Source organism: Centropristis striata, chromosome 20, assembly GCF_030273125.1.
Source record: "Centropristis striata isolate RG_2023a ecotype Rhode Island chromosome 20, C.striata_1.0, whole genome shotgun sequence".
Classification (NCBI taxonomy): Eukaryota; Metazoa; Chordata; class Actinopteri; order Perciformes; family Serranidae; genus Centropristis; species Centropristis striata.
The window spans coordinates 26,946,546-26,973,475 of NC_081536.1; the positions used below are offsets into that span (position 1 = coordinate 26,946,546).

Sequence of the window (26,930 nt, forward strand, 5' to 3'; positions counted from 1 at the left end):
CTGACAAGATCATACTAATAAATGCTCATTATTGTTTATTGTTAATTGTTAAAAGGATCCCCATTAGCTGTCACCAAAGTGGGACGAGCTAGTCTTCCTGGGGTAAAAAAAAAATCACTTAACAATGATGATGTAAAAACAATGAAACATTGTAGACATCATTAAAAATCATCAAAAAAATTCAAATAAGTTATTAAATTCACAAGTATTATATTCATACAGTCCATTCCCTACTCACAAATTTAAATAGTGCATTCTCAAATGGTACTTGCTATTCAGCTTATGTATATTTAGTACACTATGACCTATTAGTATTATGGGTAGGTTCATTTAGACTTAGTAGGCTGTTTCATTTAAAGGCTCAAAATAACCTCCATTATGATATTTTTCTGTCATTTTCCGTCCAGGCATGAACAACACGACAACATCATCAGTGTTACAAAACGAGTGTGTGCTGAGCATTTTAAACACATCACCATTGTGACTAACATCTGAGGAAGCTGAAAAACAGTTTATGTTGGACGTTAAAGGTGTTCTTTCCTGTCTGTTTTCTTCCCTTGTGAAGTCTGGTCTGGTGTACCGTGACAATCCAGAGCAGCTGATCATCGCCTTAGAACCAGAGGCAGCATCAATCTATTGCCGCAAGCTCCGCCTCCACCAGATGGTGGACCTGGGCACCCATACCACCCAGAACGGCTGCAGCCCTACTGACAACGTAGGCAGTGGAATGACCCAAGGTATGTCCCATCAAGACATCAAGTAGTGCTTGATGTAGCTTTCATACAGTATTTATCACCTCTGGCTCCACGCTTCATTACTCATTGATCATGCACACCTCTGTACTGTTGAGCAGATTTTTCTGGTTGTTTGTGTATTTACTGTTTCTCTTTAAAGACTTTCTTTGGCAACATTAGTACTGATGTTGTAACATCCATTTTTTCTCTTGTTGAATGTTGTTTCTTCCATAGTCTCTCCAGGTCATGGTAATCATGCATTCTTTTTAAATTCACACAAGAAATGCATGACTTTTATTTCAACTATCACATTTTTCATTTGCTTTTGCTCCTTTTCCGTGATTTGATCCAATACACAAAGCTTGTCTTGATTTGGAATGGGAGACATGAATAATTATTCAAAGTTCTAGCTATTATTGGCCCAAATGTCTTCCAAGCTTACTGTGGATGATTTGAACTGTGTTGAGCTTCCCATGACTTCAGTACCTACCGATTAACCTAAAAGCATTAACATGAGCGTGCACTTGTAATCTACTGTTAACATTGTACACCTAGCATTGATAAAGACCAGTAAACTATGTTTGAAAATGTCGTAAACTGACCTACATTGAAACCTAATAATGCAGTAACTATGGTCACTATAATACCTGGTTGTTAATAAACCAAATTACAGTCGCGGAAGCCATTGCATTTCTAATCTTACTTTGTTTATTCTTGCACTGAACGTTCAATATCACACAGTTTTGGCAATGTGAAGCAGCAACAGCAAATACCCAGCACTCCTTCCTTTTTTACAATAACACAGTTTTTCACTTTTATTTACTTTTTGTTTAGTACCAATTTACGAAAACAAGGATTTCCAAGATTCTTTTCGTTCAACAACTTATCTTCACAGTATATCATTACTTGCATGCAGCCAAGATATATCCAGGTTTAATGGGTCCTGTTTTTTACCCAAAGCAGACAAGCATTCATACAATATCTAGCTTAATGATTCCATGTGTTCATTGTTTCATTTTGAATTCCATCAGATATTAATGTGTCTTTGAGGGAATTTCCTTGGAATTTGTGAATCTTATGGGCATGTGATGCCTGAGTTTGGTAGGATGCATTAATCTAGCATGGAGAAACATGTTTGACACGTTTTTTTAACATTTTCCTCTATTGTTCCTGGTATTGCTTAGATACTCTCCATGTCGGAAAACATTTGTTTCCATAAAAAAGGTTAAGATCAGTGATTGCATGATAACTTTGTCTTGAGCCCTGTTTTTTTAAAACGTTGTTTTAGAAAAAAATGAAGCTTTTACACTCTCTGATATGGGGGTTATTGAGTTTTATTTATCTCTTTCCTGCATTTACACCTCTCCCTGATGCTCTGCTCTCCCAAACTTTGTCCCTGCAGAATGACTCACATTGTTTAAGTGTTTTGTCCATCAGTGATGTTTATTGCTGCAAACTCTGCCTCCATACTTCCAGGGTAATCAAGATGTAGTTCACCCAGAACAGGAGCTGTTTGGCACCAGAAACTGTGGCTACACGACAATGGCTTTGCTTGAAAACATAAGAATAAAGCATAAACTTGTTTTTCGTGTTCCATGTCGAGCTACAGCTGCAGCCTTTGGATGTCTGTTTTAAAAAATACATCCCCTACTATGCCTTTACATAGCAGACTTGGTAATAAGTTGTTTTAGGTATAGCTTGAGGCTTGAAGCAAAGCATTCGAGCATCGTGTTAGACAGACAGAGGTGTTAGAATTTTTCTTTGTAACAGTGTTGGGTGCCATATTTGAGGAATTTAACAGCCAAGTGTAAAGAAGAAAAGTAGACAAGAGTTTTTGTCACAAAGTGTTGTTGCTGTTGCTTACCAGACACATTGTAAGTTGAAAGAAACATTATATAACGCAAAGCTTATCTTTGACTCCTTCTGTGTTCTATAAGGATATAAAGACGAGCAAAGAGATTACTAAGTGCTACAGAACATTATCATTCCCTGAAAGTCATACCCCAAAATAGTTTGGGGTTACTTTCCTTTATGTAGACCTTTTTCTAAACCCTAAGTTTAGATGTGAACATTTCTGTAACACCAGCTATTTAAAATTATCATTAGCCAAAAAAAATGCTAAAAGCAAAGAAATGTCTGAGAGGGATTGAATTTAAGACTTACGAGAGAGATAATGCCTAAACGACTTAAACACCGTATTTTGACATGATGGTCATTTGAACTCACTCGCCCTCATTTATCAAACGAGCGTACGACAGAAAGTGAGCGTAAAGTGGGCGTACGATCATTTCTACAAGGCTTTTATCAGTCTGGACGTGAGAGGAGGATCAGATCATTTCCAATCAAACACACGCACCTCTGACTGGGACATAATTCTACTAAATGTAAAGAGGTGAATAATATATCTCCATCACAATAATAATAATAATATTTGGATATTATATAGATTATTAGGCTTTATATATCACAATGTATAAATGAAATATTCCAGCCTCACCAGGAGTTTAATGCTCCACTGCTACTCTGCTGACAGCACCACTGATTTCCTTCCTTTTCACTTTTTATGCTGCCAAACAAAACCAGTTTGTTGTGTTGCTGCTGTTGGGCGTCAGCGTTTCACTTTCTGACTCTGAGAAATTCCTCTTCTTTTGGAATTAAAACTTACTTTAAAACATTGTTTACCTCCTGGCTGCAACCAAAAAGCTGTGAAAACGTTTAAGTCTGTGCTCCAAATGTAATATATTCATTGAACTGAGTATATAATTTGTAAAAGAGTATTTTTTTTCCATAATCCTCCATCGCTGTGTATTTCGCTCCCCTGTGTTTTATTTGTGATGGTGCACTTTACTAATAAAGGTGAATTAAACAAGGAAGAAAAGACAAAAATCCTCTTTTTGGCCCGTCCTTCGGTGTGGCAAACTCTTGGGGCAAGGCCTCTGAATCGGGTATATATTATATTTATTATATATAGAATAGGGCGTGGTATTTAAATGACGCTTGTTTCCAGCCGCCACATTTACACTGTGATTGGAGAGAGATTTATCACTGATAAATCACATATGAACCCTGTCGTGAGACGATATATGCTCAGATCTAGACTGGTTTCTACGTTGGTTTGATAAATGAGGGCCACTGTGTCTAACAAGATAGTTGTTTTTGCATGTGCCAAGCCTAAAGTCACAGTTGTAGTGAAGGGTACGCATCTCTAGTCATCTGTTGCATCTAGACTGGACCCGTTCTTTGCAATGATGAGAGCAGTATGACTAGCTTTAAAGTGTGCAGTGTTTACTTTGGCTAATCCAATCTTGCTACAATCCAGAAGCTCTTACTGTGTTTGATTTGACACCTCAGATGGTGCTACTTCTCAGGTCCATGGAGATCACATCGCAGTGGAATGAGTAACCAAGTCAGTCTTTTTGATAACTGCCTAATTTAGTGTGCATCACGTTTTATATTTTCTAATTTAAATAAGACTTGATGACCTGACTTAAATCTGACCAGGGTGTTCCTTCGGTCTGCGCAGTCTGACCTGATGTGTTCAAATACTACAGTGAGTACATGACCCTGAACTCTCTTAGTCCATATGTATCAGGATGTCAAAAGGTTTTTTCAACTCAAGCTGCTGTCGGAAAAACAATGAGAACAGTCAACTTTGACCCTACTGCTGTTTCCTTTTGTCTTTGCGATGATGGATATCCACTGAAGACTCCTCTACTCGTGTTACGACATGTTTCACTACAAATATTACATCTGTTATGTATCTCTCCAATTGGACAATGATTTCCTGATATTGCTTTGTATTAAACGATAAATAGTAAATAAACTGTATACTTTGTTGAAAGAATATTACTAAAATCAGATTCAGCAGACGTGTTATATAATGAAACTGCTCTATTGAAAATCACTCTTTGAAACGCAGCTAATGATGTTGATGGAATGTTAGAGTGACGTAGTGTTAACGCTAGACCTCTCTCATGCCCTCTGCAAGGCTAATGAGAGTTCTCTGTATTGTTTCCTCTGTGGAACAGGAAATGTCCTTCTGACATTAACTTCTGCCAGGTCTTCCTGCTACTCCCACTCAACCCCAGGTCACACGGATCCACTGTGCCACAGGTTCACTAGACTGGTTGTTAGATACAACACAGATTCCAAAAAAGGCTGGGACACTGTGTAAAATGTAAATAAAAATAGAATGCATGAAATGCAAAATTCATAGTGTATATTTACAAAAACAAAAGCTCATCAGTTTGAACATAAAATATATTTTCTTTGTACAGTTTTCAATTGAATACACAGTATTGGCCCTCATTTATCAGAAGGACGTAGCGTATATATCGCCTTACGACAGGGTATCACGGCCGCGCCCCGAGAGTTTACGACACGGCCAAAAAGAGGATTTTTTTTCCTTTAATTTTTTAAAGTCTGCTTTATTAGCAAAGTGCAACGTTACAAATAATGCAGCGACAGAGGATTATGAAAAAAAATGTATACTCAAACAAGTTCAGTGAGTATTTTACATTTGGAGCACAGACTTAAAAGTTTTCACAGCTTTTTGGTTGCAGCCAAGAGGTAAACAATGTTTTGAAGTAAGTTTTAATTCTAAAAGAAGAGGAATTTCTCAGAGTCAGAAAGTGAAATGCTGACGTCCAACAGCTGTAACACAACAAACTGGTTTTGTTTGGCAGCATAAAAAGTGAAAAGGAAGGAAATCAGTGGTGCTGTCAGCAGAGTAGCAGTGGACCATTCAACATCGAATATTTCATTTATACATCGTGATATGTAAAGCTTAATAGCCTATATAATATCCAAATATTGTTATTATTATAATGGAAAGATATTATTCACTTCTTTACACTCAGTAGAATTCTGTCCCAGTCAGAGGAATTTGTGGCTGATTGGAAATGTTTCTATTGGGTCAGAACCGCTGGTGAAGGAGATGCTGACGCTCCGGTGTCCAGCAGGATAATAATAATAGTAATAATGGTAAACAGCAGAAGACAACAACATTTAATATCCTCGGCTAGTATTCTGGTTAAAGAATTTCACGGTGGCAGGGTGTATTTATTTTAAATTATGTTTTGGTGATAAATTATATAACCAAAACATGCTTTGGTTTGTCACTATTTAAAAACAAAACACCAAAGAGTTTTATCAGCTCCAGGCATCAATTCTATAGTCTAAGATCAATTCTCTGACTCAGACGTGTGGACTTCACACTGACTCAAACCTGCGACCACGAACTGAGACCAGACTGAGATCTGATCCTCCTCTCACGTCCAGACTGATAAAAGCCTTGTAGAAATGATCGTACGCCCACTTTACGCTCACTTTCTGTCGTACGTTCGTTTGATAAATGAGGGCCAGTATGTGACGAAAGATATGCAAAATATTGTGTTCTGGTTTTTATGACCCATAAATGTGTGCAAAGAAACCTTCTAATCTCAAAGCGTAAAGTGCACCTCTAACTGTGCTGCCAACAGTCCAATTCACAAAGGTCAGTGCTTAATGCCACACAGTTAGAATTTAATTGTAAATTGTAAATCTGGACTAATTCTGCCGATGCGTCTGACTCAAGAGATTTAAATAATCATTGAAGTGACGCTGTTATTCCTCTCTTATCTCTCAGGACACACTTATTGTTACTGCTGCAGTTAATTGAGCCAGACCTGTTCCATCCCAAATCAATGCAGCGTGTTGGGTTCAAACAGGCACACAGACCTTGGGAGTTAATTGGGCTTCACTCCTCATAACCTACACATTAGCCTCTAGAGAGTATGTATTCTATAATTGCAAAAATGTGCAAAAAGAGGGAAAATTACACTCAACTCCACAACTTTATGGGTGGGCTGGTGCTGCAGTGTAATTTGAGCAATATCTTTTGTGAATCAGTCCTCAAGAGAGGGCAGAGACAGGTTGCAAAATATTGAATTTGTTTATTTAAATGTAGGTAATGTCCCAACAATTTGGGAATTGGGGTTGCATGAAAAAACATTAAACTGTAGTATACATTTGTTATATATTTAGAATTTTTTTTTTATCAAAACGTCTGAAGCAAAATTGTTAAACTCAAAACTGATCTAGCTGAAATATTTGCAAGGCATGTTTCCTATTCATAAAACAGGAATGTTGGATTATTAATCTGTGGGGTTGATGTTGGATGTGTTAAACTTTGGAAACTTCGCCTCTAGTTTTAGTTTTGTTTTCCTTTTCAGAAATCAAGTCACAGGTCACTTTAACTGCATGTTAACACTGTGAGCAACAAGACTGGTCTGACAGGCTTTCCGACTGTATACTTGAACATGCAAAGTATCTATTGTCCATTTAAATTGAGCTGTTCTTGTAGTATAGTATAGTATAGTATAGTATATTTCATGGATTGAATAACCTGTTTCTATAGCTCAGAATTCTATAGGAATCATGCAGGCCCGCTCACAGTGTGGATACATGTGCATCTCAGCTTGCTGCTTGCCTCACACACCACTGAATTTGAGCCACACAGCTTCACACAGCAGAGCTTCATGGCTTTATCACACTCACCAGAACATTCTCTCTCTGTTAACAACCAGCAAAGGAGCATGTTCGGCGCAACCGGCAGAGCCGCACCTTTTTGGTGGAAAATGTCATAGGGGAACTTTGGTCGGAGCTGGAAGAAGGTAGAGTTCTTTCCTTTTCTCTTCTTTTCTCATCTGATATGATTTCCTTTCCCTCTTCCTCTAGGGTAAATGCTCTTGCTGTTTCCTGTGCTGCCCATCTGTCATATTAGGTACTAACTTTAGATTTTGGTAGAAATAGAGCATGCATGGATTTTGGGGCAACTGTAACAATCTGGAGATTTGTAAAAATATAATACTTTAAACTTACTCATATTGTATGATAACCATTTTGGTTGTACCAAAAGTAGCCCCACTTCAATGCAATTCAATATACAGAATCTATGTCTCTAGTTTACCTCACACTTCTTGTCACTTCTAAAGTCCTGCAAGGCAAACTATGGTTTATTACAATTTGGGTTTTATTTTATTATGTTAGCCATTGGTTCTGACAATGATGATAACATTGCTCCGACGGGAACATGGAAACATCAAAAACAGGTGAAAAAAACCCAGCAGTCAGATGATCAGACAGCTTGTAAACTCTGTATACTAAATGTATATAATCTCTTGGTTCGTTACATCATATCTGGTCATCTGACTGCTTGTTTGTTTCCCTTTGGGACCTCACTGTAGTGATGTCATCATGAACCCAGAATCTCGGCAATTAACCTGTACAGTGTAGAATGTTATAACTGGCAGAAAGTATGGCCAGACTCATGTTATACTAAACTAAATATACTATATGATGACAGGGCTTGTACATGTTGCACATTTGAATTCTACCCGGATCAACCCATCAAGTCTTCTTGTTAAGGAGAAAAACCTAAAGTCCAGGTGGAAGTTAATTGCATAAAGCATGCATCTGCTTTGCAAATTATGGAAAAAGCAATACCCCAATAGGGAATAATTTATATTTACTAATTTCACTTTTGACTTAATGAATATTTATTGACTAAAGGATAAGAAATGTGAATAGTCTCCGGTGATAAGACCCCATTGTGACATATGTACATATATATATATAAAGTAGTGGAGTTTAGACACTCCATGGTGGGGGGGATGAGATGAATAGAATGCTGATGATCTGGAAGTGATGAAGATGCCCTCGACCTGGGTACTGCATGTGATGAGGATTGGACTTTTGATCAGCTCAACTTGGGCACTGATATGGTGGCAGGAGGTGAATGGGACTGAGGAGGGCAACAGTTTCTCCTGAGATGACAGCTGGCAGCAGAGGGGGGAACAGATTTGAAGTTTGACAGCAGTGACATGTTCAGCTTATGAATGGAGATTGTGCCAAAATCTGGTTGGTTTAATTTGAACGCCCATGATCAGCTGATTTTGAGTGGTTGAATAAAGCGTAAACGTTGATCCTCCAGATTAAATTTACACTGAGCTTCATTTTACAAATCGGCTGTAGCTCATTGAACAACTTAACCCTCCTGTACTCTTGGGGTCCTTCTTGACCCCGAATAATTTTCAACATATGATTAATATAGGTTAACTTTCATAGAATTGCTTGAACTTTTCAGTGTATGTGCCCTCTTTATCCTTTATAGATAATATACATTTCAACTTTCTTCATACATTGTTACGTGTTTTATAATTTTTTATATTAAAAAAAAAAAATCATGTTTTAATACTTTTTTTTCTCTTGAAATGAGGTCAAATTTTGTATATTTGATTAAAATTGACCAATTATAATGAAAAAAAACATGAAAACTATATATCAGTGTGTTGGTCTTGAGTCCTAAAAGGTGAAAAAAAAGTTGTTTTCTAAATGTCCTAAAATCAGTCTGATGTCATGGGGTCCTTTTTGACCCCTGAGGAGGATGGGTGTTATACTTTTTTTTTATTTTTGCTGACAAATGAACATTGCTTTCAAAAACATAAGTTGCACTAAAAGTTGACATAACCTACTCTGTGCATTCCCATCAATAAATTATAATTTCACCATAACTATTAAAACAAATATACAGGTTTTATTACTTTTTTTCTCTCGAAATGAGGCCTAATTTTGTATATTTAATTAAAATTGACCAATAATAATGAAAAAATATGAAAATTATATATAATTTTTTGGTTGCCTTAAAAGGTGAAAAAAAAGAAAGTTGGTAATAATTTTTTTCTACATGTCCTAAAACCAGTCTAATGTCATGGGGTCCTTTTTGACCCCTGAGGAGCACTTTCTGTAGGAGTACACAAGAGTTAACATGAACACTTAGCTGCAGCTGTTAACATCAGTGTGTTGAATGGTGTGGTCCTTACTCTTCATGTTTCAGCCTTGTGCCGTTGTCTCTCTGACACGCTCACTCAGACACTCAGAAACAAGAACATTTTTCATACATGCCAGGAAATGTATTTAAATTTGGCACAAATGTATTAAATTATTAGATTTTTGAAGTCAAAGGCCAAGGTCACCGTGACCATGGCCATAACTCAATAATTAATTTGCTAATCATGATGAATTTGACATAAAATGTCGAATAGAATAAAATGATGAAGTGATGCCATTTTACATTCAGAAGGCTTTAACTCTGGATCAGAAGGGGAGCATCCTGAAGTGGTGACACCAGTCTTGAAACTGCTGATTATATAGATCTGGCTGCTGTTAAAGATGGTTGAATCATCCAGTTATTAGAATTTTAAACTTGATTTTTAGTCTGGACAGACATGGATGTAAACTTGGCTGGTTGATGGAGGCATACAATCAGTAAGTGTAGCTTCTTCACTAATAAAGAATATTAACCCATAAGAACCCAGACCCAGTTATCCTTAAAGGAAAGTTATGGGGGATATACCACCATTTCTGATGTGTTTTCAAAAACACTATCCCTAAATGTCAAAGATCTGTGATGTGACATAAACATTACATTGGGCGCTTATAGTATTTATGTTTATAATATTTCGTATTATAAAGTAAAAAAAAAAATAGACACAAATTTGCCTTTTTCTCAGCATCTCCACAACATCTATCAAAATTGTGACATTATTAGTTCTGTTTAACAACAAATTATTTTTTAGATTTGTTTTAAAGTAGCATAATAATAATAAATCGATAATAAATAAATACAAATAACCATGTGTCTTTTTGTTTATCAAAATTGTGATTTGAAAAACTGTGAAATATGGTCAAAACAAGTTAAATGCAATACAGGACACCCTATTAACGGATTAGAATTGTTAACTGGGTTTAAACTTAGCCTGGTAACAAAAAATAGAAGATTTAACGTGTTTGTTACATGGGTGTCACCATGGGTTCTTATGGGTTAAGACAAAAAAGTAATACGTCACTTTATTCAATTTCAGTTGGGTTTCAAGGGAGATATTACTTGAGTAAACCACCTCAAGCTGCCCCTGGCTCTGTGTATCATCTGATGTCCAAACTGTCAGCTGTTGTCCCTCATCTTGTCTCTGCTAAAGCCAATCCCACTCTCTACCTCATCCAGTGTCTTTTCTCCCATCACCTCACTACTGAAGGGCCACAGAGAGTCCCATCCAACCTCCCTCCCACTCAATGTTCCTAAAAACAGCTGAGTTGCAGTAGATAAGAGCCAGTGGCTGCATGTCAGATCAACGAGTCCGCTCAGGAACCATAAGCATGTTAGATGTTTGCACCTGAGCTTACTGCACACCATGTTCCATTTGTGTGTATTGTCTGTGCAGGGGACCGTTATGTGGTGGTGGACTGTGGTGGAGGAACGGTGGACCTGACTGTGCATCAAATCCGTCTTCCAGAGGGACATCTAAAGGAGCTCTACAAGGCCTCAGGTACAAGGAAATGACACAACACAGGGTTGCTACACAGTGTGGAAGTATGATTTTAACTTTTTCCCGGTCAAGAAAAGTATGAGGAAAACAGTAGTATAAAAAAGAATGAAAACATATTTGTGTGTCCAGACCAAGGTTATAATAGTTTTGGATTATTCATTAGTTTTAGTTTTAATTTCGTTGTCCATTTTTGTTTAGTTTGTTTAATTGTTAGAGTGAGTTTGCTAGTTTTATTTAGTTTTTAGTTTTTGGAAAATTCTTAGTTTTTAGTTTTGTTTTTATTAGTTTTAGTGTTAGTTTTATTTTTTTGTAATGTGGTATTTGTTGGGTGCCAGATTCCAAAAGGTCACAATAGCTGTTGCCTTTATTAGGGCCACGGGGCAATCGCACCGAGCACTGGTCCCATACAGCAATAGCTGTAGGGACCAGTGCTCGGGGCGAAACAAAGTTGGAATAGTGCAAATATGAAAAGACTAAAATAACATAACATAAACCTAACTTTTCTGGATTTGCTGTTAAAATTGTAAATTGTATCAGCTACAGTACATATACTATATTTATCATACATGTTAAATACTGTTATTTTAAGTTATTTGTAGGCAGATGTCAAATATGGTTTGAAAAATCTACAGAGAAGTCTGGAAATATGAGTCTGGAAAAGTCTGGAAAAAGCTTTTTTGTATCTGATGTTTCATCTTGTTTCATCTGAATCACAATCACAGTCCTCTCTTTTCCCAGGTGGACCCTACGGCTCCATCGGGATTGATTATGAATTTGAGAAGCTGCTGTGCAAGATCTTTGGCCAGGATTTTATCGACCAGTTTAAAATCAAAAGACCGGCTGCCTGGGTGGACCTGATGATTGCGTTTGAGTCTCGAAAGAGGGCAGCAGCACCTGACAGAACAAACCCCCTCAATATTAACCTACCCTTCTCCTTTATTGACTACTACAAGAAGTTCAGGGGCCACAGTGTGGAACACGCCCTGCGCAAAAGCAAGTGAGTAAATACAGAAAACCAGACAAAACCATGACATATTGGAATCCATGTCTGTAGTAGATAGTTATACGATCAGATGGAGGAGAGACCTTCTTTCAAAGCTGTACTATTTTCATTTCAACATAAAACTGTTGTGTCTGGATCTTAAACAAGACCTGCAACACAGAGAAACATTTAGATATTTGTATAATTATTTAATAACTGTCTGTTAGTGAGAAAAGTCATTATCCATTTGATAGATTAATGATCTACATGATAATAAGATATTAGCCTTCACTTGAATGTTAAGTTGTGTTGTATTAGAAGCTGACAGAAGTCAGGGAAAAAAAAGTATGTTTTTCAGCTTTATTAGACAGTGGCAGAGAGAATGGAAGGAGGAGACAGAGGGGAAGACCTGGCAGATTGAAACCTGAGTCCACTGTGATAAACTCAGTCTTAGCCCTTAGCCACAGGGACGCCCCACAAAAGTGCTTATTTGATCTTATTGTTCATTTGAGTAAATAACTGCATTATCAACACTTTTCCCAGGCTTAGGCTACGTTTACATGATGACGGTCTGAACAGAAGACGCAAAAGTGGCGTCGCGTCTTCACTTTTTATTCCGCATTTAGACGAGCATTTTCAGGAGGAAATCTGCTGCATACGGTGACGCAAAAGTGTGTGAATTGGATTGGGTATGCATGCCAGGCGGCATCACTTAAAGCCATAAGAGCATCTTTGGACATGTGGAAGTTTACACGCCACGCATTTTCATCAGCTACTCCTTCCACAAAGTTCTCCACCATCCACTAGATCTCCCAGGTCTCGTCCAAAGCCGTCTGGCTCACCTCCCACCAATTGGTGCATCCTAAATGTGATGGAGGTAATTACAGATCCTTCTCTGTTCACAAATACTATCTGTACATATCCTGTACATTTGGTGGAAAGACTCCTGTAAGTTTATTAGAGCTGCCAGAGCAGCTTGAAGGTCCTACGCATGAAAATAATCCCACATGTTTGTTTATTTCCCTGTACTGGAGCATGTATGTGAGGTAAACGCGTATGTGACGTGAGCAGATCAGATCAGAGTTTTGTGTCTTGGCAGTGTAGACGACACGCTACGGTGGAGCGGATTACAGTTTTACACTCTGGAGGGTGGTTTCAGATTTTTGCGTTTTTAAGCCCCAAAAACGCCGCCACCGCCTAAACGAAAGGCAATTCCCATAAAATATTTTGTCATTTTTACCCGCAAGCGTCCTCATGTAAACCGGGGCTTAGAAGCAAACTCCAGAAATCGAGAACCGGTCCAGTTTCACTCACATTTTCTGATTTCAGAGTCATTTTCTCCAAATTTTCATTACTAGTGATATAACATCAAACACATAGCTCATAGACACACATAAATCATAGGCACTGTTCAAAAATCAGCCACATCAGCAAGTTTCGAGAGAATAAAAGTATGTTTTAATCTGGACTTAAAAGAGTCAGTGGAAGGGGCAGATGTCATAGGAAGGTGGTTGCTGCTCCACAATCTAGGAACAGTAAAAGTGCAGTCACCCCTGAAGTTAGACAGCCAGGAAACCCAAGTCAGCTGACCAGAAGGACCTGGAGGTAGAATAAGAGGTTAGAAGTCAGGCTACCTGTCCCCCCTGCTTCTAGCTAACCATGTCGACACACAGACAGGAGATCGATTAGCAAATTTACCAAAAATGTTGAACTACTCTTAGATTTTTGAAAGTGCTTTTTGTTCTCCAACAGTCTACACACCTCTCATATCAAAGAGGTGAATAAATACAAAACTTGAAAAAATGTATTTATTCTCAGCAAGGTTATACATCTTCATTAGACGATGACTCTAAGCATCGATTTCATAGAATACAGCTGAGCTAAGTAGCTGTAGTGCACAACACTGTTCAAGTGCTTCCACGTCATTGTTCAGCTCTTGCTCATGTCGTAGCCTCCTCCTTATTAATGCCCTTCTTCTGCCGTCACAACAATCACTTTCATCTCATCTAATTTAACGAGATACGTTTTTTCCGCGCTACTGCTAGTTGTATGGACATTGTAATCAAGAAGCTGGTTACGTCTCTATTTCTACATCAAGGATGAAATATATAGCACAAACACCAAATACAAACAGTATTTTTGAAAAAAGGTTTGTTATCAATGAAGACATTGGTGAAATGTGAGCTTTGGAAACAGTTTAACTGCATCCTACAACATTTCATTACATTAAAGTAGCCTTGAATTCAATAATAATATTAGTACATGAGCGACACTTTTTTCCTACAAACATGATTTCTGCTTTATACAATTGTGTTTCCATAAGTGTAATGATTCATAATACTGTAAGTATTATGAGCTCTGGCTCTGTCATAGGCCAGTGTGGGTGGCTGCCTGATAGACAGGGCTGTGTTGAATGACACTATAGGGTCAGAGCACGATCTGCTGGACAAACTCTCTTATGACAACATTTTTAAATTACCAAAGTATCTCTTTAATACATTATATTAAAGAGATACTACAGAAAATCAATGCCGTATTGGTGCATATTAGAAACATCTACTCTGGTACCAATATATCACTGACATATCTCTGTTAGGCTAATATTGCAAGATAAAAACACAAAATCTGAGGGAAATGATCTTGCTGCATGGACAGATAATTTCACTTGACAAGATTTCTTAGATTAAGATTATTAAATCTAGAAATAAGCATGTTGAACACTTAAAATAAGAAATTAACTCTTTAAACAAGATAAATTATCTAACACTTCTAAATCTAAAGGTTTTTTTTTTATCTTGGTAAGAAACAAATAATTGTCAGGTCACTCTGCTCGGACCAGTTCATCGTTGCTTGCAGCTTTAATTTATCTCGTTTTAAGAGTTCATTTCTTATTTAAAGCGATCAACATACTTATTTCTAGATTTAACAATCTCAATTTAAGAAATCCTGTCAAGTGAAATTATCTGTCCATGCAGCAAGATCATTTCCCTCAGATTTAGTGTTTTTATCTTGTTTGTAGACACAACTTTTTTGCAATATTAGCCTAACAGAGATATGTCAGTGTGCCTCTACTGATGATAGATGTGTCTCAACCACAAACCTGTTTCTGATTAGAAATAGTGTCAAATGTTCACACTGTAAATTTGATAGTAAGCATGACTCTTAGATGCCAGGGTTGGTGGACAGAAACAGTGAAAAAGCGAGGCTGATGCAAGCACCATGTAGTAAAACAATAGAACTAAATGGACAGAGAAGATATAACTTTTCATTTCCAGCCATTAGAATACTATAACAATTTACGTCTGGGACCACCATGGAGTCTGGATTTTAATAACCCTGTCTCGTGTCTGTGTGGATTTTCGTAATCCCACTGTGACGGACATTAAAAGATATTTTTATGTCTGAAACTGGAGCCCTCTGTACCCCCAAGGCTCTACTGACGCCTAACTGGAACCACTCGGTCTATCTCATTGTGCTGGAAAATCTTGGGAGGGTCCAGCACAAACACTATCACACGCCTACTTGCACATTACACACTTACATGTACACACGCTGTACATGAATCACACACATGGGATCCCAGCAGATGGATAATATGGATTCTTTCAGGATTTATGTCTCGACAGACAGACAGCATCAGGCATAGAGACATTGGCCTGCTGGCCTCAAGAGAGGACCGAGGGAGCCGTCACTGGTTTCTGCTTCTGGTTTTCATGCTGGGACACTCAGTAGCTGATCTGAAAATACCACATTATCCCAATCTATCCACCAGAATCACTTTTCTGATTTATGCTGGGCTTAAACCAAACGATTTCCCCAGTCCCAGACTAAAAACGGAAAGTCTTTAGTAAATCTAGGAATTTTACTACACAGCGTTTTTGATATTATCTCAAATCTCAGTGACGTAACACAATCACCAACCAATAGATGAGCGGGGGAAAGGTCCCCGGTTCCAGACCGGCCAGTAAAACCACTTCCACAGGAAAAAGGAACATCACAATAATGCTAGTAAGCTCAGTCCTCAATAAAAATATAGTGATGTCATATATTTACGGCCACAAGTGGGATTTTAGGGGGCGCTGTTTCTTAGTAAGAGAACAGTAAGGAGACCCAGTTAAAATGTATAAATAAATATATAAAGCCTACATAAATAAGTAATAATCAGTGATTAACTAAACACTACTAATAACACATTATAATTAAATAGGACATAAATGTATATCATGAATTCATTTCTAAATTATCCTTTCCTTTATTCTTCCTTATATGTATTTTTACTGTAAAATAGTCAACTTTGCATGTCAGAAAAACAGAAACACTTTTTCTGCTTTGTGAGGGGTATTTTGTGGCTTCCTCTTCATTTTTTTTTTCAACACAAACCACTGCACACACTAGAGCAGCTGGAGCCAAAAGCTGCTTCTCCTCCATTTGTAAGTTATTACTAAGAGCATGATGGGAAAAAATTGCATGGTAGGAATGCTATGGTATGGTATGCTAAAAGAATCTAGTTGTAGTCTTGTAAATAGTTACCCTGCAAGATTGACAGTCTGTCTAAAATCTCAGTCTGAGACTAGGCTGGGACAAAAAGCATCTGACGTCGTATAATTGCGACAGCGACAAGAACAACAACAACAAACATGTTGGAGGCGGGTCACCTCAGTATATTGGCCTTATCACTGTCCAGTAGAGGTGCAGAACATCTCAGACACACCAGGGGAGAAACCGGGCGGATGCACGCCCCCGTCGGGCCCGCATGAGTCGGTCGCAGCTGCCGGTGGACACCTCGTCTCCGCGCTGCCGGCGCTACGCGTAGAGTGACGTCACGGACAGTCAAAACCGATCCGAGTGTTTGGAGCGGTTCAGACTGAGACGCATCTGTCCAAATGCGATCTGAAACTACCTCCCGAAGGTGGTTTCGATCCAGTTCGCAAAAATCGGATTTCATGTGATTTGTGACTGTTCAGACTTCAAAAGAGCCATCCAGTTCCAATCTGGATGGGCTAAAAATCGGATTTTGGCTGGCAGTCTGAACGCGGCCTATGTGGCTTATGTAGTTTGAGGCTGATGAGCTGATTGAGACCTGGTGTGTCCATTCTGCAGCCAGCCACGCCCTCCTGCCACACATGCTCTGCAGGAGAGGGGAACATAGAAAGGGAGGGGGGGTTGAGGCAGCAAACACCAACAAACACAGAACAAAACCAAACATTCAGCTGAAGCCTCACAGTCAGGGTTGTTTTTATCTCAGTCCTAATCTGAATGCTTAGATAATGGGTATGTGCTGATAGTGAGTCTGCTACAACACTTGTATTTACCTAAATGTTGACTAAATATGTGTCTGACACATTAGAATAAGAGCTGCAGCCTTCTTAGTCCAACACACTGACATGCTGCAGGAAATACTGGGGGTCCTTAGAAGTCTAAAATATTGATATGATATGAATAAAAGATTAACTGGAGAAGGTAACTCCTGAAATTCTGCAGGATGTGATCAGCTAAAAGGAAGATGTATCACTAAGCTGGACTTATTGGAAATACGGAAATACCAAAAGTTTTGGAAATCACCGTTGCTTGTAAGTGTCCGGCAGTGCTTTGGTGTCTCGTTGCTGCCTCGGTTAGTCAAATTTACAAACCCAGTGTGGCTCCAAACACCATGTCCATCAGTGGCAAACAATAAGCACTCACACCAATACAATTTGCAGTGTTCCTCAGAGCCTGTGAGCCAGTGGTACTGCTCGTAATTAGTGGACTGAAAGTGGCGGACAAATCCTTTTCCCGGTTGTAACAGGCTTGCTAGCTTCAGAGTTGCTCGACCTTTCTTAACGATGTCCAGCTTTTCTTGAAAAATCCGTCTTGAAAATGGCTTTGACAATAAATCTGCAACCAAATCCATTTCTTCTCCTCCTTCAGCCATTGTGGGTTGACAAAACAGCTATAAAATCAACACAAATATGTTTTTGCTTGTGCAGCTCGCTACATACACAGTTTGCTAGCTCTGGCTAGTAAACTCTCTGACTATCCAATCAGAGGGTATGAATATGCTGATGTAACCGTTCACCTGCTAGAGGTCCTTGGTGTCGCCAACTCAAAATCTGATTGGTTGAAGCAACAGTTTGATCAACACTTATTTTATGCTACAGGGCCAGCAGAACTGAAGAAGAAGATTTCTTTGACCCTGGCAACCAATGATGGCTGAAATGTGATAGGATAAATGCTTTAATATGAAAATACACGTCTGGAAAGAGCTCAACCAAGGGAAAAGCTATGAAAGGAAGCGGACAGAATATTTGGAATTATTTAATAAGTATTCATGGACAAAATATAATTAACATCAGTCTGTGATTCAGATCTTTTTAGGCCAGCAGAGAAGGCTTTGAAGGCTTTTGGGTATTCAATTAGCGAGATTCAGTTGATTGAAGCAGGTCTTGGTTTTGATCACGTCATATATTGGTATTTGAATTTAGTTCTCATTCATACTGTATTACCCATAATGTCATTCATATATTTATCTTCTCTTCCATCCTCTCCTAGTGTGGATTTTGTTAAATGGTCGTCTCAGGGAATGCTAAGGATGAGTCCAGATGCTATGAATTCCCTCTTCAAGCCCACCATAGACCATATCATCCAACATCTCAGTAAGCTACATTTCAACACTTCAACACACACACACACAGACATTTCTCTCACCTCCGTGGTCAAACAAGCCCAGTGGCTGCAAGTGAAATGGTGTTTATCATACTGACATTAATATTATTTTAAGATATAGCTCATACTCATTGTGTCTTCACTCTTAAGTTGTGCGAATAACTGATGGAAAATGGATTCAACTTCATGACTGTTGCACGTCATTGTAAATAGCTGATAGTAATAGTTAATGAGTGATTCATGTTTAGCCAAGTTCAAGTTTATCTGCAAAGGTAACTTTGTAAAGCAGAACATACCTGCTTCATCACTAATTCATCAGCAATTCTGAGCAAACCCTATGCTATGCTAAATACTGAATGTCTCCACCTGTTCAGAATATAAGTGTAACAGACATGTAACAGTGTTAACATGTTCGATATGTTTGACATAATGATTGGTTTTAACTTATTAAGTATAAGGAGCAGAATGGCAGATGAAGCTACATCTTACGCCTTAGTTTTCTTTGGCAATTAGTGATATTTCAGTTAAACAATTCATTTTAATAATCGGGCTAAATTGGTAGATTGTTTACAAATTGTCGAATGATTTTACTGCATGAAAATAAAGTGGAAATTATAACGAGTACACTGCAAAAAAGGGGTGCGTAAAAAAAGATAAAAACACTAAATCTGAGGGAAATGATCTTGCTGCATGGACAGATAATTTCACTTGACAAGATTTCTTAAATTAAGATTATTAAATCTAGAAATAAGCATGTTGAACACTTAAAATAAGAAATTAACTCTTAAAACAAGATAAATTATCTAACACTTCTAAATCTAAAGTTTTTTTATCTTGGTAAGAAACAAATAATTGTCAGTGCACTCTGCTCGGGCCAGTTCATCGCTGCTTGCAGCTTTAATCTATCTGTTTTAAGAGTTAATTTCTTATTTTAAGCGTTCAACATGCTTATTATTAGATTTAATATTTAAGAAATCTTGTCAAGTGAAATTATCTGTCCATGCAGCAAGATCATTTCCCTCAGATTTACTGTTTTATTGTTTTTAGACACACCTTTTTTGCAGTGTAGCTTCACCCTCCTGCCTTCTTCTTCTGCCAGCTGGTGGTGACCTCATGGTTTTTCCCCACTCTAAACATCCTATAGTAGCTGTTACACATACATACATCAGGGCACAACAAGAACTTTATTACATCAATCAGACTCACTCATAGTGTAAGTCCTGCTTCCTGTAACATTCACTTGTCCTCCTCATTGACATTGTGTTTTCCTCCTCCAGCTGAGCTCTTTGAGAAGCCAGAGGTGAGCGACATCAAGTTCCTGTTCTTAGTGGGAGGTTTTGCTGAGTCCCCCTTGCTGCAGCATGCTGTCCAGGACATGCTCCAGGGCCGCAGCCGCATCATCATACCCCATGACGTTGGCCTGACCATTCTGAAAGGTGCTGTGCTGTTTGGCCTGGACCCTAGTATCATTAAAGTCCGCCGCTCGCCCCTCACATACGGGGTGGGCGTCCTCAATCGCTTTGTGGAGGGCAAGCACCCGCCAGAGAAGCTTCTGGTGAAGGATGGCACGCGCTGGTGCACTGATGTTTTTGACACCTTTATTGCTGCTGACCAGTCTGTGGCACTGGGTGAGATGGTGAAGCGGAGCTACACGCCGGCCAAGCCCTCTCAGCAGGTTATCGTCATCCACGTCTACTGCTCAGAGAAGGAGAAAGTGGGCTTCATTAGCGAGTCCAGCGTCCGGAAGTGTGGGACACTTCGTTTGGATGTGAGCGGAACGGAAAGCACAGCTCCACGCCGTGAGATCCAGACGCTCATGCAGTTTGGTGACACAGAGATCCGGGCCATGGCGGTGGATGTGTCCACCGGGCGCACCGTTAAAGCTAGCATTGACTTCCTAAGCCATTAAGAAGGAAACAAGGGAGCCAATGTTCCAAAATTGTTGAGAAATGGAAACATACACCTTCCATACATACACACACACAGACACAACAAGCTGGGGGTATTTACTGGAAAGTGTTTACTGGTAATGAATCTTAAGGCTAAGTGACTCAGTTTAAGTGGTAGGGGTTTAGATGGGGTGGTAGATGGTTTTAAGTGTTAAACTTCACTTAAACTCAGGCTGACATTTAACTGTAGAATCTGCTACAACAAGGAAAAGAAAAAGACAATCTGGATGAGTTCAGTGTGTTTAAGGTCTATCATCTCACTCCAGCACTGTAGTCCATTTGCTGAGGAGCTCCATGATGTCAACACACTCATTACAAACCCATATATCCCCTGCTGAGGCTACAGCTTTGTTCAGTTACGTTGAAGAGCTCCTGACATTGAACATAAAGGCTTATTCGCTTCTTATTCACCCTTTCAGCCATAATGTATTACAGGACAGCTTATCAAATATTGTCTCGGTGCATTCCAGAGAAAAGGCACTCAAAGCCAAGAAAAACAAGACGTACAGTATAATATTCTAATGCAAACATGGTGGATACACACTCAAAATACATCTATACATGCTTCAGTTTGTCAGATTACAGCAGATCGTTGTATATATATGTGCATCACTTAACAGTTTGTGTGTAAAAAGGTACATAATAACATGTCATCAAGCTTGGACGGAAGGTCTAGATACTCTGTGCTCCAAATATTACATCAGCTCCACTTCACTACAGTTCTGAAGGCCATACCAGTGGTTTTGTATGATTCGACCCTTTAAACAGAGCCAAATGCCAGCCATTTTCCAGAACATACCATTTTATTTCAAATTTACATTATTTCAGAAAGCAAGAGTTATCTGCTGCAGAGAACACGTAGTAAGCTAAAATTCTTGTGATGTCGATGTAAGACCAGTGCATTATGTGAGGGCAAACAACATACAGTCATAATAATAAACCATAAGCCTAACAAGCTCTGTATGATTATGTAAAACATATTAGTTATGGATGATGATGGAACCAGATAAACAGCTTTCACAGCCTCTCTTGTTCTGTTGCATGTAGAAATGATGTCTTTCTTACTAATTTAGAGACTATCCCCATTGACAGCCAGGCTTTGTTGAACATTTTAACTTTGTTGAACATTTTAACTTCACCTACTGAAGTATCAATGCTTGTTACCAAATGACAGTCATTTCACAGTACCCTGGAGAACAGAACCATAGGTATTTACATTGTAAAGGTAAGGTAAGAACGAGTCTGAAAACTGATGGCATACTTTGACCATAATGTCAGGTTTTTAATTTAATCAATGGGCCAAATCAAGCAAAACCACCAGTATGTTCCTTTAACATTGTCCACAGTTAAATCTGAATCCATGAATGTGAAACATGCTGCAAGCTCAATCTGAAATGCCAGTACAGCCATCAATTGTGCTTAATTGTTGCCTTTATTTGTTAATGCTTTTGACTATTAGATGTGGACATAATGCCACTTGCCACTTGAATATTTTGAATCCAGGTGTGATTCTGCACAAATGTGCAGGCCAGTTAACACAAACAATGAAGTATGTTTATTTCTGTAAATACAGTATTTAAATATTGTACAGATTTTTAGCTATGTTTCTGCAGCTTTAGAACCGAGAGAGAGAGAGAGAGAGAGAGAGAGAGAGAGAGTCTGTGTTATTGTACTTCCTACATTCAGAGTGAGGGCATTTTGGGTGATAAAAACATGGTTTTAAGTTTTAGGTTACAATTAGGTTTAGGTTAGGGTTAGAGTACCAGTGTGTGTGTGTGTGTGTGTGTGTGTGTGTGTGTGCGTGCGCGTGCATGTGTGTGTGTGTGTGTGTGTGTGTGTGTGTGCGTGCGTGCGCGTGCATGCGTGTTTGTGTGTGTGCGTGCGTGCGTGCGTGCGTGTGTGTGTGTGTGTGTGTGTGTGCTTTCACATGGACATCTCTCAGCATTCTTCTCTCACCAGCCATAGCATGAGAGGTCGAAGCAGGTTTGATTGCTCCCTTCATTCAAAAGTGAGAGATTGGATGTGTCACTTCTTTTGTTTGCAATCACAAAAGAAACTTGAATACCTCTGTCCTTAAAAATAGCATTTCAGTCTTGAAATGGTAGCAGTATATAAATGTGTCCATTCCCCTTTTCCATCTCATCTGCCCCAAGTTAACATGACAACAATGCCATGATGCAAATTCATTTGAAATTCAGCAGCTGCCGAGCCCTTCCAGATGTTCCAGAAGTTATTTGCATTTACTGCTACCACTGGAGTATATCTAAATTCCATTTGCGAGCCCACCACATGGCTATTGCAGACAATCCTGTTTGCCCCAAATCATCTAGCTTGCTGCAGACCAATGAGCACTGTGGAGGACATGGGTCTGTGTGGAATAACTTGGATTGCATCCTACTAATAAGCCTATAGTCTGACTCACTGGGTGTAGACTGTTGGTATAAGCCAACCCTATCTCAACAGTATGAGATAGGATTAGCTATGTGAGACTGCTACACTTATGACTTGCCTTGAGAGCCACCACTGTATCAAAGCTATAAACTTGCATAAAGACCACACAGGTAGCAGAGAAGCTGGGACAGAATACGATTGTTGCACTCACTGGAGGCTATTGGACTTCCCTCAGCAATCACAGTTACCTCAGGGTGAAAACGCATTATTTAGACCAGCCATAGGAAATAGTAGTTACTGGACACAACTCTAGTTGGATAAATACATGAGTCGCCCTATAACTACTGTGCTAAAAACTCAATTTAAAGTACATTTTGAACAGAAGAAAAATGTGTGATTAATTTGCGGTTAGCTATGGACAATCATCAGATTCATCGTGATTCAATATTTTAATCCAATAACTCTAATAATAACTATTATTAGATATATATATCTAATAATATTCAGTAAAGAAATATTTAGAGAATATGATTCCTCCAATACGTCTCTAATATAAAGAACTTGAACCATTTAATGTAGAATTTGTTGTTTCTTTGTGAAAGACTGAGGCATAGTCAGCAATAATCAAAAGAAAAAAACACATTTCCAGATAATTATGAAATACCAAGTTTCAGTCTCAACAAATCCACGCTTGAATAAACTGTGATGTCAATATTCACCCTACCAGAGCATATGCTGCATCCCTTTGCTCTCCTATAGCTTTATGCATTTTTGACTTCCAACGTAATTGCTAACCATCACACTGATTATGAAAGAGGTCAAATTGAAGGGGCAATGCTGTGTGTTAACTGCTATCATGATTGACCTCAGCAGGGAGAATTGGCTGAAACAAATCAAGCTGATGTAGTGGCCCCATGATACAGTGGCTACATTTGGCTGTGGCTAGTTTCATCCATTGCTAAATGGTGTTACTTCTCATCCGTCTGCGAGGTTATATAAAAGTGGAAGCTGCGACAGCCCGAACTCTGTCCAGGAACTCTTTTGTTGGCTTATGTAGTCTCAGCGCAGTGCAATCATTTGTACTTTTCGGGGACAGCCTTGGCTGACAGTCTCTCTCTGAATGGTGTGATCAGTAGTTGGGACGATAACTGCTGCGTAAAAATGGGCCCGGTGTCTGTTGAGCCAAGTTACAAAAATTGCTTATCAATGAAAAGCACTTGGTTTGAAGCGTACTGACGCCATCCGAGTCCAAGCATGGTGCAAATGTCCACAGGTTGCACTGATTTCATGGAAATGAAAAGAAAATTGTCTGAAATTTAATTATAAAAGCTGGTGTGACAAGGCCCTTACAGCTGCGACAGCACGTTAGCTTGCAACGCTCGTTTATTTCGTAAAGAATGCTGCACGTCCATCCTGCTGTGGCAGGTACACTTGGAGACTTCCAGTGTAAAGCATATACCTGACCATGAGTGTCACCACAATTCGAGGAGGCAGATGTTGTTCACAGGATTTGCGCTAGTCTCTAAGCGAGATGATTAGCTTGGAGCTAGACATTGAGCATACTATGAAGAGGTAACATATCACCATGATAGATACTGAAAGAACAATAAAACTCCTGTTTTGCCTGGTTGGTTCAAGAAAGACCAATTAATCTTTGAGTCATTAGTATTGACCATAAGTCCCCTACAGGTACATCAGTACTATTGTTCCCTGGTGTTTCCAGAATCTTGACATCTTAAGGATACCAGCTAGTAGCCAGTTTTTAAAGCTATTTTCTTCGATACATTATTTGAACTGTGACTCAAGGCTTGTTCCGCTTTTCAGTGTCATTGTACAAAGTCGCACATGATGCTGTCTTAGGCACTCTTTCTGCAATGCATGTTTTGCATGTGTCACATAGGAATGACTAAACAACAAGCAACAAACAATACGTTGATGGCTATTACTAATACACAAAATCAAGATTTACCACTGATGATGATGGTGGTGGTGTTTTCTGGAATAACCTGTGTACTCCTCAGCCTTATCACAGTATTGGAGACTGGCTGGGCTGTGTATAATACCCTACTGCTTCCTGAGCTGATGTAGTAGATGTTAATGCTCATAACTGATGGCAGCTCTTCACTCTTTACTAATGACTAACCTAATAACATTTTATTTCTTCTACACATATCTGTACTCACAAAGGATGGATATTAAGTGGTAGGATTCAATAACACCACCTTTCTATTGTTTCTTTGGTTAGATAATTATAATGTATTGTGTGCAACCTTGAGTATTATGTGGTGCACAGGATGCTGATATGTAGCAGCTTTATACTTAAAGCTATGATAAAAGTCTTTTGAAGCTGATAGCGGCTTCTATTTTCAGCCATCAGGCAGCATTTGACATTTCGGCTGAAGTGTCAAATTTTCAGTCAATCATGCTAAAGTCAAGTGGTTCAATGGATGTGATTTGAGGTAGAGGTCTAGCCAGCTTGCATCATGTACAAGTATCTGCTTAACACTATCTAAAATATACAATAATTCAGAAAAATTATACTGCTAGAATGATTGAGCTTATAGTTAGGATCATGTCAGCCACTCTGAAATGCAACACAATGTATACTTTTAGTTCTTTATTGATGATGCAAAGGAGATTTTTTTTTATCTTGAGTTACTTAAATGTATTGTTCTCTCTTTTTCTCGCAATTTTCACACAGTAATGGGTGTATTTTGATCAATGCCAGGTATTCACTGTCAGACTGTCACCAATAAAATGTATGTGTATTTCAAGGAACATGCTATTGTCTGTGTGCTTTTTCTTCTAATCTGGGTTTTTACTTTGATTTCAATGCCAAGACAAACCAAAATATTCACAAAGCTTGGCAAGGAAGAACACATAGTGATGCTTTCATGAACCGTAGCCAAAGTTTACAAAGACTGCGACCCTGACTCCATATCGCTCCTCCCCAGACAAATTTAACTGGAAATGATAATGTTTTAATTACTTTAAATTTGAACAGTTTTTTTTCTATTCAGTAAACTGTTCATGACATTTTTGAATCTCCGAACAGTCAAATATAGTCCTGCTTTCAGCTTTGTGACAATATAACTTATAGTTCATCCATTGGGTTTGTAAATGGTTGACTGGCTTAAGAAATAGGAGCATTTTCTGGACTCATAAAGAAACCTCAAAAGTAACCCAATTTTTGGGATCCATTGTTTTCATTGACAGCAAATCTTCACTTCCCTATGCAAGGCAGCTGAGTTTTAGCATTTCATTTGATCAATCTTTAAGAAGAGACTGAAGACCAACTCTTTACCGAACACCTTCACTCTTGATCTACACTGACGACTACGACAAGTATCTCACTTCCCGCTCTTGCGACCTATAAAGCACTTGTGTCCTAATGGACTCGAACTTAACCCACGGCACTTCCTCTGCTATGTTTCTTGACTTCATCCTTGCTTGTGTTGTATTACTCTCATTTGTAGGTCGCTTTGGATAAAAGCGTCTGCTAACTGACATTGTAGAATTGTAGAATGCGAGAATCATGAAATCACAAATCCATCTTGCCAGGCTACAAGGGACTCGGCAGTCACACATTTGCAGTGAGTGAGTGACCATCGACCAAGGTGAAATGTGGACAGTGCAGGATGTGCCACACATGGATATCAGTGTGCTGGTTTGTAGTCCATTTCAAAGCCAAGTGGGGTAAACATACACATCTTTGGCATTGCTTGAGGCTGGAACTTCACCAGTCAAACTTCATCTGAACAATTAGCATCCTGAGAGGAGCTACTGGCAGCTATGTGTGTGAAGACACAGGGGACTGATCATTCAAAACAACAATAGCGGCTCCTGAAGAGGTTAGCCCTGCCGTCCT

General features: G+C 38.8%; 1 protein-coding gene across 2 annotated transcripts in view; it reads left to right on the plus strand.

Annotated features, from left to right (window-relative positions):
* Positions 1 to 25,840, plus strand: part of hspa12a (heat shock protein 12A) — a 79,016-nt gene extending 53,176 nt beyond the window's left edge. Inside the window, exons 7-13 of one of the 2 annotated variants that reach the window (XM_059323905.1) lie at positions 566 to 737; positions 969 to 983; positions 7,301 to 7,387; positions 10,994 to 11,098; positions 11,837 to 12,095; positions 18,609 to 18,712; positions 20,000 to 25,840. In XM_059323905.1, the coding sequence (XP_059179888.1) occupies positions 566 to 737; positions 969 to 983; positions 7,301 to 7,387; positions 10,994 to 11,098; positions 11,837 to 12,095; positions 18,609 to 18,712; positions 20,000 to 20,631 (1,374 nt within the window). In that variant the 3' untranslated portion in view covers positions 20,632 to 25,840. The remainder of the gene's footprint in view (positions 1 to 565; positions 738 to 968; positions 984 to 7,300; positions 7,388 to 10,993; positions 11,099 to 11,836; positions 12,096 to 18,608; positions 18,713 to 19,999) is intronic. The other variant, XM_059323906.1, reaches the window with a different exon arrangement.
* The last annotated feature ends 1,090 nt before the right edge of the window (positions 25,841 to 26,930 follow it).